The sequence below is a fragment of the Podarcis muralis genome, chromosome 12, assembly GCF_964188315.1.
Source record: "Podarcis muralis chromosome 12, rPodMur119.hap1.1, whole genome shotgun sequence".
Lineage (NCBI taxonomy): Eukaryota > Metazoa > Chordata > Lepidosauria > Squamata > Lacertidae > Podarcis > Podarcis muralis.
The window spans coordinates 38,504,946-38,517,003 of NC_135666.1; the positions used below are offsets into that span (position 1 = coordinate 38,504,946).

A 12,058-nucleotide genomic window follows, 5' to 3' on the forward strand; every position below is an offset into this window, starting at 1 on the left:
CTGCCTGGTTCCCTGTAAACTCACTTCTCTCAGTGAGGGAACCGCCAGAAGGCCCTCAGGGCCGGACCTCAGTGTCCGGGCTGAATGATGGGAGTGGAGACGCTCCTTCAGGTATACTGGGCCCAGGCCGTTTAGGGCTTTAAAGGTCAGCACCAACACTTTGAATTGTGCTCGGAAATGTACTGGGAGCCAGTGTAGGTCTTTCAGGACTGGTGTTACATGGTCTTGGCGGCCACTCCCAGTCACCAGCTTAGCTGCCACATTCTGGATTAGTTGTAGTTTCCGGGTCACTTTCAAAGGTAGCCCCACGCAGAGAGCATTGCAGTAGTCCAAGCGTGTGCCATTTACATACCACTTGCACTCAGCATTCACACATGCTCCACATTTATCAACCCTTATAGCCTATTCGTGCTTACTCTGAAGTAAGCTCAGGTTCCAAGTAAGAGAGTGTCAGATGCCACCCTTTGTCTGATGTGTTCATTACTTCTGGTACCCCCTACTCTTGGCATCAATGGCAGCGACATGGAGCAGTTTTCTGTGCTGCCCTTCATTCTAAGCATTCTCAAGGCTGCTTACGATAATAAAAACAATATATCACAATAGGATAGTAACAGAATTAAGTTGTGTCATTTGTCACTATTCCCATCTTAGTATCAGCCATGTATGTCCAGTTCTGTTTTTTGCTTTACAGAAAGTTTATTCGTGTCGCAGTTGCAAATCTTCACAAACATAGCTTTCCAATAGTCTGCATTAGTCTTGATATTCTGTTGCAGCAGAATATGAAAATACAGATAAAACTCTTCCAGCCATTTGCTCATCAAACCAGCCCCTTTTTTTTATTAGTTTCCCACATGTTTACTTTAATATGAATGTGAGAGTCTCATAAAATTCCGTCTTCCTTTTAATGCTCATTAGCTTAAAAAGGCTACCTCTTTCAGCTTCATAATAAGATTGTACTTGGCTTGTTTCCTGAAGTAAGATTGCAAATGAAAGTGTGGATCACACAGTAGTACTGCAGCGGAAAACAAGTGTTTTACTTCTACAGTGTGTCAGCGCATTTGTCTTTACATACCAGTACATACAGTATTATCCCAAGGATTATCTAGTTACTATGATCAAAGCTGATGTTAATCAGATAATTTAATAAGCATCCAACGGCACAGACTTGGGTATTGGGGGGGGGGGAGTCATTTCTGGCCATCCGTCCTTACTTTGAAGGATAGATGCAACAAACATTATTAAACGTTGCTGTGAAACAGCTTATTTGTATAGAAAGAAGCCATAATGATAAACGTAAGATCAGCTGAATGAACAGTAGCAACACCAGATGCAATCAAGCTTGCAGTGTACAGCTTTTAGAATTATTGATGAAATATGGTTAACTCTGCATTTATTTTAAGTATATCCATTTTGCAAATTAATGATACATCCCAATATTAGGGAAACAGAATTATGTTAGACATTGACTATAAGAAATGTAGAAAGCCACAGCCAGAGCGGTCTAGTGTTAAAGTGATTGTTTTGAGAGTTAAGTGCTTGGAGAATTGTGTGGAGGAGTAGATGATAAATGTATCTATATATTGCTGGAGTTTATTGCCTCAAATGCATAGTCTCATTTTTAAAAGCACACTGCAGTTAATCACTTGCACGGCATACCGACTGTGTATGTAGGTATATATAATGCACAAATATGTGTGAGCTCAGGAAATGTGCTTGGATTTTTCATTACCATAAGTAGCATAGGAATAGAAAACATCAGATTGTTTTAATTAACCTGCATATTGTTTCTAGATTAATGATACAGTCTACTTGGTCATTGTATTTATCATTATAATGATGCACGTTGCAGAAGCAGCCTATAGGATTCCATAGCAGAAATAAATGGCCACCTTTGCTGAAGCAAAGTAAACTGGGTGCTTATGCATGAGTGTAAATGTGAGCAGCTACAGAAGTTTAAATGTTCTTCCAATCCGCGTTCCGTGGCCTCTCCCACCTTCCCTCTGATGTATATGACCTTGGGTTCCTTGGCAGGATGTGGTCATCCAAACAAGACATGTTCGGGGGGGCCACTAGGGGTGCATTGGAAGATGGCCGGCAATAACATCTCTTCCGACCCACACGAGGTAATTAAGAGGCTGTGATGGGAGTATGCAGCCTCCCTGCCCCCCCAAGGAGATGGGGGGGACTGCCCTTGCCTGCTGTGCCCACATATACCACCCCCGAACTCGAGGGGGTGGGGGCACTAGGCAGAAAGCCCTTGTGTGGACTCCGGCTCTCCTGGATGCTGTCTCTGATTCGCGCCGCTAGCTGCAGCAACTTCAAAAGAAACAATTAGAAAGAAGCAAATGCACATATTTCAAGGAAGAATGGGGAGTAAAGACTGCTAATTGAAGGGATCTCTGATAAAGAAGACAGGTCGGATAAAAAGGAATATATCATGAGAAGACACACCAAGGCTCGGTATGTCGGCAACGGGACTGGATGGGGGGGAAACTTTCCTTTCTTTTATGTGATTAACCCCACACACACACACACACACAAGTCAGAAATGCTGCTTAAATGACCTAAGCTGGATGATTTAAGACTGTGTGGAGATAATTTTTAACCAAAAGCATGCTTTAAGGAGATCGTGGAAAGTACAAGAGCTTTGGGATGACGCAGTAAAAAACAGCGTCACCATTTTGGCAAGTTCTGTCGAAAGACTTATGTCCGGGAGGAGGAATGCATTTGTTTTCATACAGCGGGCGAACCTCCTCAGAGGACAAAAGAAGGCGACAGATTTGCGAAGATTAATGATGGAAAGAGTGCTTTTATTTATGGAAGTAATGATACATGGAAACCATCTCGATATGGTTATTGGACAAACGGAAAAATTCACACAGGATTACAATTTGTGTTTACCTACTTAAGGAGATTATCAGAAGAGATCACAAAGAAAAAAGAAAAATATATGAAAATAACAAGAGGAGATGTGGAAACAGCAAGATAGGACTGGATAGAACTGTGAACATTATTTGGACAGATTTGTGGACATTAATGCAGCAGCAAGAAGATGATTGGAATACCCTTCGGAACTTGAAATATGGGTACCCCCAACAAAAATTTAAAATTCGGCTTTGTAATTCGGAATTTATGTGATGTGATTTGATTTGATTTGATTGGTCGGTTAATAAAAAATATTTTTTTTAAAAAAACAACAAGACATGTTCATCCACTATAGGTACAATACTGTAGGTATTGGTATTTTGCCTGTGACTTTCTTTCTGCTCCATATATGTCGACTCACGTATTCCGAATAATAACAGAGTCAATGGGTAAAATAAAGTGTTTGGTGTTTGTCTGCAAAGATAGTTGTACTTCACAGGTATATCGTGGAATATGCCCTGGTTATAAAACCCCCAAACGATTTCAGGATTTGTGGCCTACACGGAGCCCTCACAACAACCTGCATCATTACATTGTGAGAAGGGGCACTACTACTACCTGCTGTGTATTGGAGGGTTGTTCAGCCAGTACACAGTTTCCCCTATTTTGCAGGGTAGTTTCTCTGCATCCATGGGCCTTCATGCTCTCCACCCCGTTCCTTTCCTTGGACACATGGGGGAAATGGACGGAGGAGGTGTAGGTTTCGTACTCTGACACACGGGATCCTCCCCCAGTTAAATTTCTTATTACAGGGAACCAGGCAGAGGGCCTTCTCGGTAGTGGCCCCCGCCCTGTGGAACACCCTCCCACCAGATGTCAAAGAGAACAACAACTGCCAGACTTTTAGAAGACATCTGAAGGCAGCTCTGTTTAGGGAAGCTTTTAATGTTTGATGCATTACTGTATTTTAATATTTTGTTGAAAGATGGGTGGGGTATAAATAAGAAATTATTATTATTATCTGTGACAGGGTACCTACACAGCTCCTATGAAATGACAAATATTGCAGGGAGGGGATATCATATATTGCGCTAAATTCAATGGTAACATCTAGTTCTCTTCAGTTCTGTATAGGAGTTACATGCTGAAAGGTTCACTGAGCTTTCGGTTGACTTGTTTTTTCTTTTGTCCCTATTTTAGATGCCGAAGAGTATCAGCCCCCAATATGGAAATCATACCGTGAGTATCAGAAACTGGAATTTGGGTGTGGGAGGAGGGCAGGGGACCTAACATGGGAGACTTTGGAAGGGCATTGTGTATGATTTGAGGAACCTTAAAGGAAGTGAGCACTGATAAGAGGAACCATGGGAGCAGATGCTTAAGTCAAAATTATGTTTTTAAAATAACAATTTTAGTAAGGTTAAAAGCTATCTAGAGAAGGCGTGGGAGAATCATCAGTGGGTTTTAAGTGACTAGAAAGGCATCTGTAAGGGATTTCTAAGTACAGGGTTGCCTGCCTTGTGGCATGAAATTAGAATAGAGCAACAATCTTATATACACTTACCTGAGAATAAGTCCCATTGCATCCAGGTGGACATGTGTAGGATTGCATTGCACGTGGTTGCTGGGATTTCTTCTTGCTCCACATTTGCTAACCACCTGCCAAAGCCAAGAAGCATCGGTTTTGGAGTAGCTGCTTTGAAATGGGTGGGGTGACCTGTCTAAGCCACTGCTATTGCGTAGGTGCTCATTAACTGGACATAAAAGTCAGAGAAACAGAAATGGAACCAACAGATGCGACAAAGAGTGTGTTGATTGACTAAAGGTGCAGCACAAAATCCCTGGCGCAGGAGTGCAGGCAGAGAGAAAAAAGAGAGAGATTTACTCCAAGGGCAGGTCCTGGCATGATTCTAAGAACAGCCCTTAAAAGCTCATTTTATTGTTCTTGCTAACACAACAGTCTGTCATTAGAGACTTAGGAGATCACATGGTGTATATGTTTTAATTATATGTACTGCTGAAACAGAAAAAGGATGCTGCCAATCTGTTGTCAAGAATTTATTTTGTGTGTGTGTGTGTGTGTGTGTGTGTGTGTGTAAGCCTCATTCATTTTACCATGTGGCAAGGCAAAAACTGCAGTGGACCTTCATGTTGAAAGTGTTGCCTTTTTCTTAACTTTGGTTGTAGTTGGACCATTAATTCAAGACAAATTTCTGGGAACCTGGTTGTTGCCCCCCCCCCCCACTTCCAACGGAATATTGAATAGGATGTCAATCATATATTTAGCACTGGAGAAAGCCACATTCAAAATGAAGAATTCGAAAGCATGGAATATACAGGAGAAGTATTCAAAAATTGAATCCAGATGCCATGCCTGTCAGCTTTAGAGCTTGTTAGATTTACCGTATTTTTCGCTCTATAACACGCAGTTTTTTCCTCCTGGAAAGTAAGGGGAAATGTCTGTGCGTGTTATGGAGCGAATGCCTACAGGTGGCAGGGGAATCCGCTGCAGTTGTGAGCAGTCCGTGGCTCTCTTTGAAACTGCAAAGCGGGTGTAAGCGGCTCCTGTCAGCGAGCCGAGCCGGGCAGGAGGGAGAGAAGCAGAGCGGGGTTGGTTGCTTTAAAACAACCCCGTGCTCTATGTCCCTCTCTCTTCTCCACTGAGCTGCTAAGTAGCAGCAAAGCTTTTCAGCCAGCCTAGCCAGGAGGAGGGAGAGAAGCAGATCGGGGCTGGTTGCTTTAAAACAACCCCGTGTCCCTGCCTGCACTTTTTTGCTGTCCGATTTTGGATCAGCCACTGTAGGGGCTGTGTGTGTGTGTGTGCTTGAGCTATCGTTCTCCTCCTCCTCCTTCCTGTTCACTCTCACAGCGCCCGAGCGCTCTCCTGCGACTTTAGGAGTGATACTCTCTCTGTCTCTCTGTGTGTGAGGCATCGTTCTCCTTCTCTTGCTTCCCCTTCACTCTCCCAGCGCCCCTGCTACTTCCAGCGCCCCTGCGACTTTAGGATTGATACTCTGTGTGTGTGTGTGTCTGTGTGTGTGTGAGGCATCGTTCTCCTCTTGCTTCCCCTTCACTCTCCCAGCGCCCCTGCGCTCTCCTGCGACTTTAGGATTGATACTGTGTGTGTGTGTGAGAGAGAGAGAGAGGGGGGGGGATCGTTCTCCTTCTCTTGCTTCCCACTCCCAGCGCCCCTGCGCTCTCCTGCGACTTTAGGATTGATACTGTGTGTGAGAGAGAGAGAGGGGGGGGGATCGTTCTCCTTCTCTTGCTTCCCACTCCCAGTGCCCCTGCCTCTCCTGCGACTTTAGGATTGATACTGTGTGTGTGTGTGTGTGTGTGTGTGTGTGTGTGTCTGTGTCTGTGTGTGAGAGGGATTGTTCTCCTCCTCTTGCTTCCCCTTCACTCCCCCAGCGCCCCTGCGACTTTAGGGCGACTTTAGCATGGATCCACATGGATCCTCAGGATTTTTGCATTGGGCTACCCCAAACTCACCGTCAGATCACATGTCTGGCCAAAGCATGAACCACAAAAATCATACATCCACTGTTTTGTTTAGAATATTTTTTTCTTGTTTTCCTCCTCTAAAAACTACGTGCGTGTTATGGTCTGGTGCGTGTTATAGAGCGAAAAATACGGTACCTCTAATCTACAAATATTATTGTCACCCACACATGCTACCCTTGCGCCCTAGTTCAGATGCCATGTTGTTTTCACATTACTTCTCATGTACAATGACATTACAAACACAGATTGTTGGGCTGGATACCAGTCTGAGAGTGGACTCAGACTAGATTGCACAGCACCATTGGTCTCATATTGGGAACTCTGGCAGCTAGACACAACTGTCTTAGGCTCTGAGCCACTGTTACCACTGGGCTGCTGTCTGCTGCGATGGTTGTTGTTGTTTTATGTTGCTCTTCCTCCAAAGGAACCCAGGACAACAAACATGGCAGTACGAAAAAAAGTACAATTGAAACATATGAAATCAGTTAGACACCAACAATACTGTTAGCCACAAGGAATTACAGAGACTTACCCTTCCATACGCCGGCTCCCTCGGCCAATAAAGCGAGATGAGCACCACAACCCCAGAGTCGGTCACGACTGCACCTAATGGTCATGGGATCCTTTAACTTTACCTTTACCCTTCCATATGGTCAGGTGACGCAGAGGACCAGTCAGTTGCATTTCACCTGATCCTATAAATCCTCAAGACTCTGACCCGGAGATGGCTCAGTTCCCTGAGACTCACTTTGTAATACAGTGGTACCTTGGATTACAAACACCTCGGGTTACAAACACTTTGGGTTACAGACTCTGCTAACCCGGAAGTAGTACCTCTGGTTAAGAACTTTACCTCAGGATGAGAACAAAAATCACGCGCCAGCGGCGTGGCTGCAGTGGGAGGCCCCATTAGCTAAAGTGGTACCTCAGTTTAAGAACGGTTTCAGGTTAAGAACGGACCTCCAGTACGAATTGAGTTCGTAACCAGAGGTACCATTGTAGTTCTTTCTGAATCTTACTGGGGGCTCACAGAAGTCACAACCACTCAGTATGCCTTTCTCCTTCCCTTTCCTTGAAACTAACCTTCCAGAAGCAACAGACAGGGGGAGAGGCACGAAGGAAAGGGTTGCTTTCTAAAAAACTTAAATTAGATGCAAAGCTTTATCCACAAGGAGTTCCTAGATGAAATATCATTCAGAATTGTAGAATCGTAAGATAGGATGCGGGTGGCGCTGTGGGTTAAACCACAGAGCCTAGGACTTGCCAATCAGAAGGTCGGCGGTTCGAATCCCTGCGGCGGGGTGAGCTCCCGTTGCTCGGTCCCTGCTCCTGCCAACCCAGCAGTTTGAAAGCACGTTGAAGTGCAAGTAGATAAATAGGTACTGCTCTGGTGGGAAGGTAAACAGCATTTCCATGTGCTGCTCTGGTTTGCCAGAAGCGGCTTAGTCATGCTGGCCACATGACCCGGAAGCTGTACGCCGGCTGACTGGACCTAATGGTCAGGGGTCCCTTTACCTTTAAGAGTTGGAAGGGACCACAGAGGTCTTCTAGTCCTGGTCTTTGCTTCATGCAAGAACTGTAGTGGAGGATGCAATTATAGCATTCTTGGCTGACAGCTGCGCAACCTCGTCTTAATATTTCCACAGAAAGAGCCCACCACTTTGCAAGTGTTGCTTGGACAATCAGCTGTTACCATTAAGAAGTTAATTTTAATGTTTCCCTGAAATCTGCTTCCATGCAATATTCACTCAGTAGTTCTAGTCCTGACCAGCCTCCAAAGACTCATTCATTCATTCATTCATTCATTCATTCATTCACTCTCTACCTTTTCCCCTGGCAGGGACTCAAGGCAGCTTGCAGATAAAATAAGAACAGCTAAAAAAACCTAGGTTTTTTAAAAATTAAGCACTACACATATCTCTCTATATATAGCTATCTACACACACACACACACACACACACACACACACACACACACATGTTCTACTAAAAGCATACAGACAAGCACAACAAAAACAGTACAGCAACAGCCCCCTCATTAAAACAGTCAGTTCTGAAAAGCCTGTTGGAACAGGAAAGTATTCATCTGCCAGTGAAAAGACAAGGGGGGGAGGTGCAGTCTAGCTTCTCTAGGGATGGAGTTCCAAAGTCTGGGAGCAGCTGCCAAGGAGGCCTTCTCCCATGTCCCTACCAAGCGTGCCATTATGGGTGGTGGGACCAAGAGAAGAGCTTCCCTAAAGAACTCATAGCCCAGGCAGCTTTGTATGAGGAAATGCAATCCTTCAATTAGCCATATGGGAGTAACAGAGAACCAGCCAGCTTTTGACACTTGAGATGTACCTTTCTAGGGCCCGCCTTATTTCTTTAATTTTAGTAGTGGGTAATAAATTGCAGCAACAACCACCACCACCACCACCTTTTATGCATAACAGCCTTTCAGGTATTTGAATGCTATCATGTCTCCCCATAATCTGTTCTTTCCAGGCTAAACGTCCCCAGATCTTTGAACTGTTCCACCTAAGATTTAGTTCCTCCATCCTGGTTGCCCTTCTCTGGGCCCATCCCACTTTGTCTATGTTCTTCCTAGTGCGATTGGTGCCCAGAATTGGGCTCAGTACTCCAGATGTGGCTTGACTAATGCAAATAGAGAGGAAGTATTGTTTTCCATGATCCGGGCACCATGCTTCTGCTAACGTAGCCTGATATTGCATTAGTTTGTTTAGCAGCCACATTGCACTGCTGGCTTGTGATGTTGTGTGCTGGTGCCAAGCCAGGTCTCTCCCACCCTATACTAGTGCCTTTCGAGTTTTTGTGCCTACATGCAGGTCTTCTGCCAAGTCTCCAAATGTTTTGGAAAGTGATGAAACTGGTAAGCTACATTTTCAGGATTCTTTGCACTGAGCTTCTTCTCAGTAAGACATCTGTGTTGCACATTTCTTACATTGCTCTGCGTGACGGTCATGGCCCATCAATCTTCTGACACCATGTGTTGTATTCTGCCATTTATGTAGGAACTCACTACAAGCTGAGCTAGTGGTAGAACAAAATTGATTTTTGAAGTGGCTTGAGAGCCTGCATAGGGTAGTAACAAACTTCCTCGGTCATACCTCAGAGCCAGCTCTCCAGAAGCTGCCCCCTGCATCATAACTGTTTCTCGTAAAGGGACCACAGGCCAGATATTTAGTTGGCCATGCATACAATTTGCCAAGGAGCAGCCCTCTTCTTTGCATCTTCCCTTCCTTGGGTGTTCTTGCCATTCAAGCTAAAGGGGAATTGATTCAGTTCATAATGTCCTGAGATTATGGTGCCCCTAGCCATAATGTGAAGTCATTTATTGTTTCCGTAGTGACAGGTGGTCATTTCCAAATTCAGCAACATCACTGCTCCAGTCTGAGCAACTTGGCTCTTATCGAATGACCAAGCAGCTTCTACCTGCTTGCTATATTTCCTTTCTTTAAAGCAATGGCTATCACGTGAATGGGTATAGCAGCATGTTGTGCACTGCATGTTTGCGTCAGTGCGCCCTATCAGAGGCTTGCTGCATATTGAACATGCTTTATAAAAGGGAGTTTAGAATGGTGACAGAAGATGCGCATAGCCCTTCCCTGTTCTGTGGCTCTTTGTGAAGGGCCTTTTCCCCATTGGGATTCAAATCACTTGAACCCCATTGGTGTGTGAAAATTCACTGCCAGGACAATTTGGAGCAGAGGAATGATGAGCAAGGGAAGAGGAACACATTCCCTTTCACTTGCTTCACTGCTCCAAATCTTATTCTCCTAAAACTGTTTTTTTTTTTTTTTAATGACATCTGGGTTCTTCTGTACACGTGTTTGTGTGCAATGAGTTGTTTGGCCCTCAGGCGAGCCAAAAGACTTGACTGCAGCATATAGCAATAACACACCTCATGCTGATCATTTCCTGTTTTTGACTCACTTAATTAGTGATGTGCAAGCTCCCTCCTTAGCGGGAAGGTAAACGGTGTTCCGTGTGCTGCGCTGGCTTGCCAGAGCAGCGATGTCACGCTGGCCACGTGACCCGGAAGTGTCTGCAGACAGCACTGGCTCCCGGCCTATAGAGTGAGATGAGCGCACAACCCTAGAGTCTGGCAAGACTGGCCCGTACGGGCAGGGGTACCTTTACCTTTACCTTAAGCTCCCTCCAGTTCGATTCATAATTGGCTCGGTTTTTCAAAGCATTCTCAGAAAACACCTGGAGAAAGTTCAGGGTTTTCTCAAGAGTTAGTTCTTGGGAATAGTGCTTGGGAGAATTAAACCTGCTGTTGCTGTCCCCCTCTTCTCAAACAGGGACACGTGTGGCGCTGTGGTCTAAACCACTGAGCCTGTTTGTGCTTGCCGATCAGAAGGTCGTGGTTTGAACCCACAGAGCTCCCATTGCTCTCTCAGCTTCTGCCAACCTAGCAATTTGAAAGCATATCAGCGCAAGTAGATAAATAGGTATCACTGTGGTAGGAAGGTAAACGGTGTTTCTGTGCACTCTGGTTTCCATCATGGTATTCCATTGTGCCAGAAGTGGTTCAGTCATGCTGGGCACATGACCCAGAAAATCTGCAGACAGACGCCGGCTCCCTTGGCCTGAAAAGTGAGATGAGTGCCATAACCCCATAGTCACCTTTGACTGGACTTAACTGTCCAGAGGTCCTTTGCTTTTTACCTCTTCTCAAACATACCTTGAAAGGAAAGCTGTGGTTGCACTGAAGGCTGGTGACAGTGTTCATTTCATCCTACCATTCCCAGACTTTCAACAGCAGTGGAGCATCCTACAGTCCATTGAACCAAATGTAGTTGTACAATTACCAGGTTTCCCAGCAACAACGGCTGCTTTAAAATTAAGCCTTCACTGCCATTAGGCTTTCCCAAAGCTGTCTTCTTACCTGCATAAGTTCAGGTGATGCCATGCCAAGCCCATTGTAAGCCATGCCTGAAATTCTGGAGTGATTTATGCTCTGCTTATACTTAGCTGGGGAATAAGAACCGCCAGCTTGGCTATTCTGCACCACCACCACCCCAGTTATGAAATTCAATGCAATTACTAGAAAATTGACCTTTTCCACTTGTAACTAAACCCTACAGCTCACTTCTATTGCATTGTGCGATGGTTTGCTGCTTAAGGGCATGTGCTTATGAGCTTGAAATCTCTAGTTCAAATCATGATTCATACAGTCATTGATGCCAGACTTGCAATACAGTGTTAGTGAAACACTTCGGGAATTTAATGGGGAAACATATAAATGCTAAGCATGCATCTGTCTCTGTTGCCATGATGCTGACCACAAACATTTGTAAGTTTTAGTCTGCTCCTACTGGATCAGAAGTTGACTACAAATATGTTAATATGCTTGTATACAGAATGCCCACATTTGAAATAAATTGTAGACTTGTCTGGGCTACAGAGAAAGCTAACCCTTTTCTCACTTGTATATTCCCTGAAGACCTGCTTCTTCCATAATGCTTAAAAATCTTTGCTGACTAAAGTAATTTTCTAATGTATTTCATTTACTTGCCTTATTACTGACCAGCTCACTTACTGACATAAGATCGTTAGAGCAGAAGCTGTAAATAGCTCTGGGAGAGCAAGGGGGGAAAGAGCTGCAAAGTGAGCGAAGGATGTAGGGAGAAGAATACAGAGTTGTAAAAGTATTAAACAGCTTTTAGAATACGTGTCCTGTTAT

The 12,058-nt window shown here is 44.6% G+C and overlaps 1 protein-coding gene across 2 annotated transcripts in view; it reads left to right on the forward strand.

Annotated features, from left to right (window-relative positions):
• Positions 1–12,058, forward strand: part of CHN2 (chimerin 2) — a 150,027-nt gene that overhangs the window by 46,362 nt on the left and 91,607 nt on the right. For both annotated transcript variants that reach the window (XM_028749670.2, XM_077937046.1), the window contains exon 2: positions 4,066–4,104. In XM_028749670.2, coding sequence (XP_028605503.2) covers positions 4,066–4,104 — 39 coding nt within the window. The remainder of the gene's footprint in view (positions 1–4,065; positions 4,105–12,058) is intronic.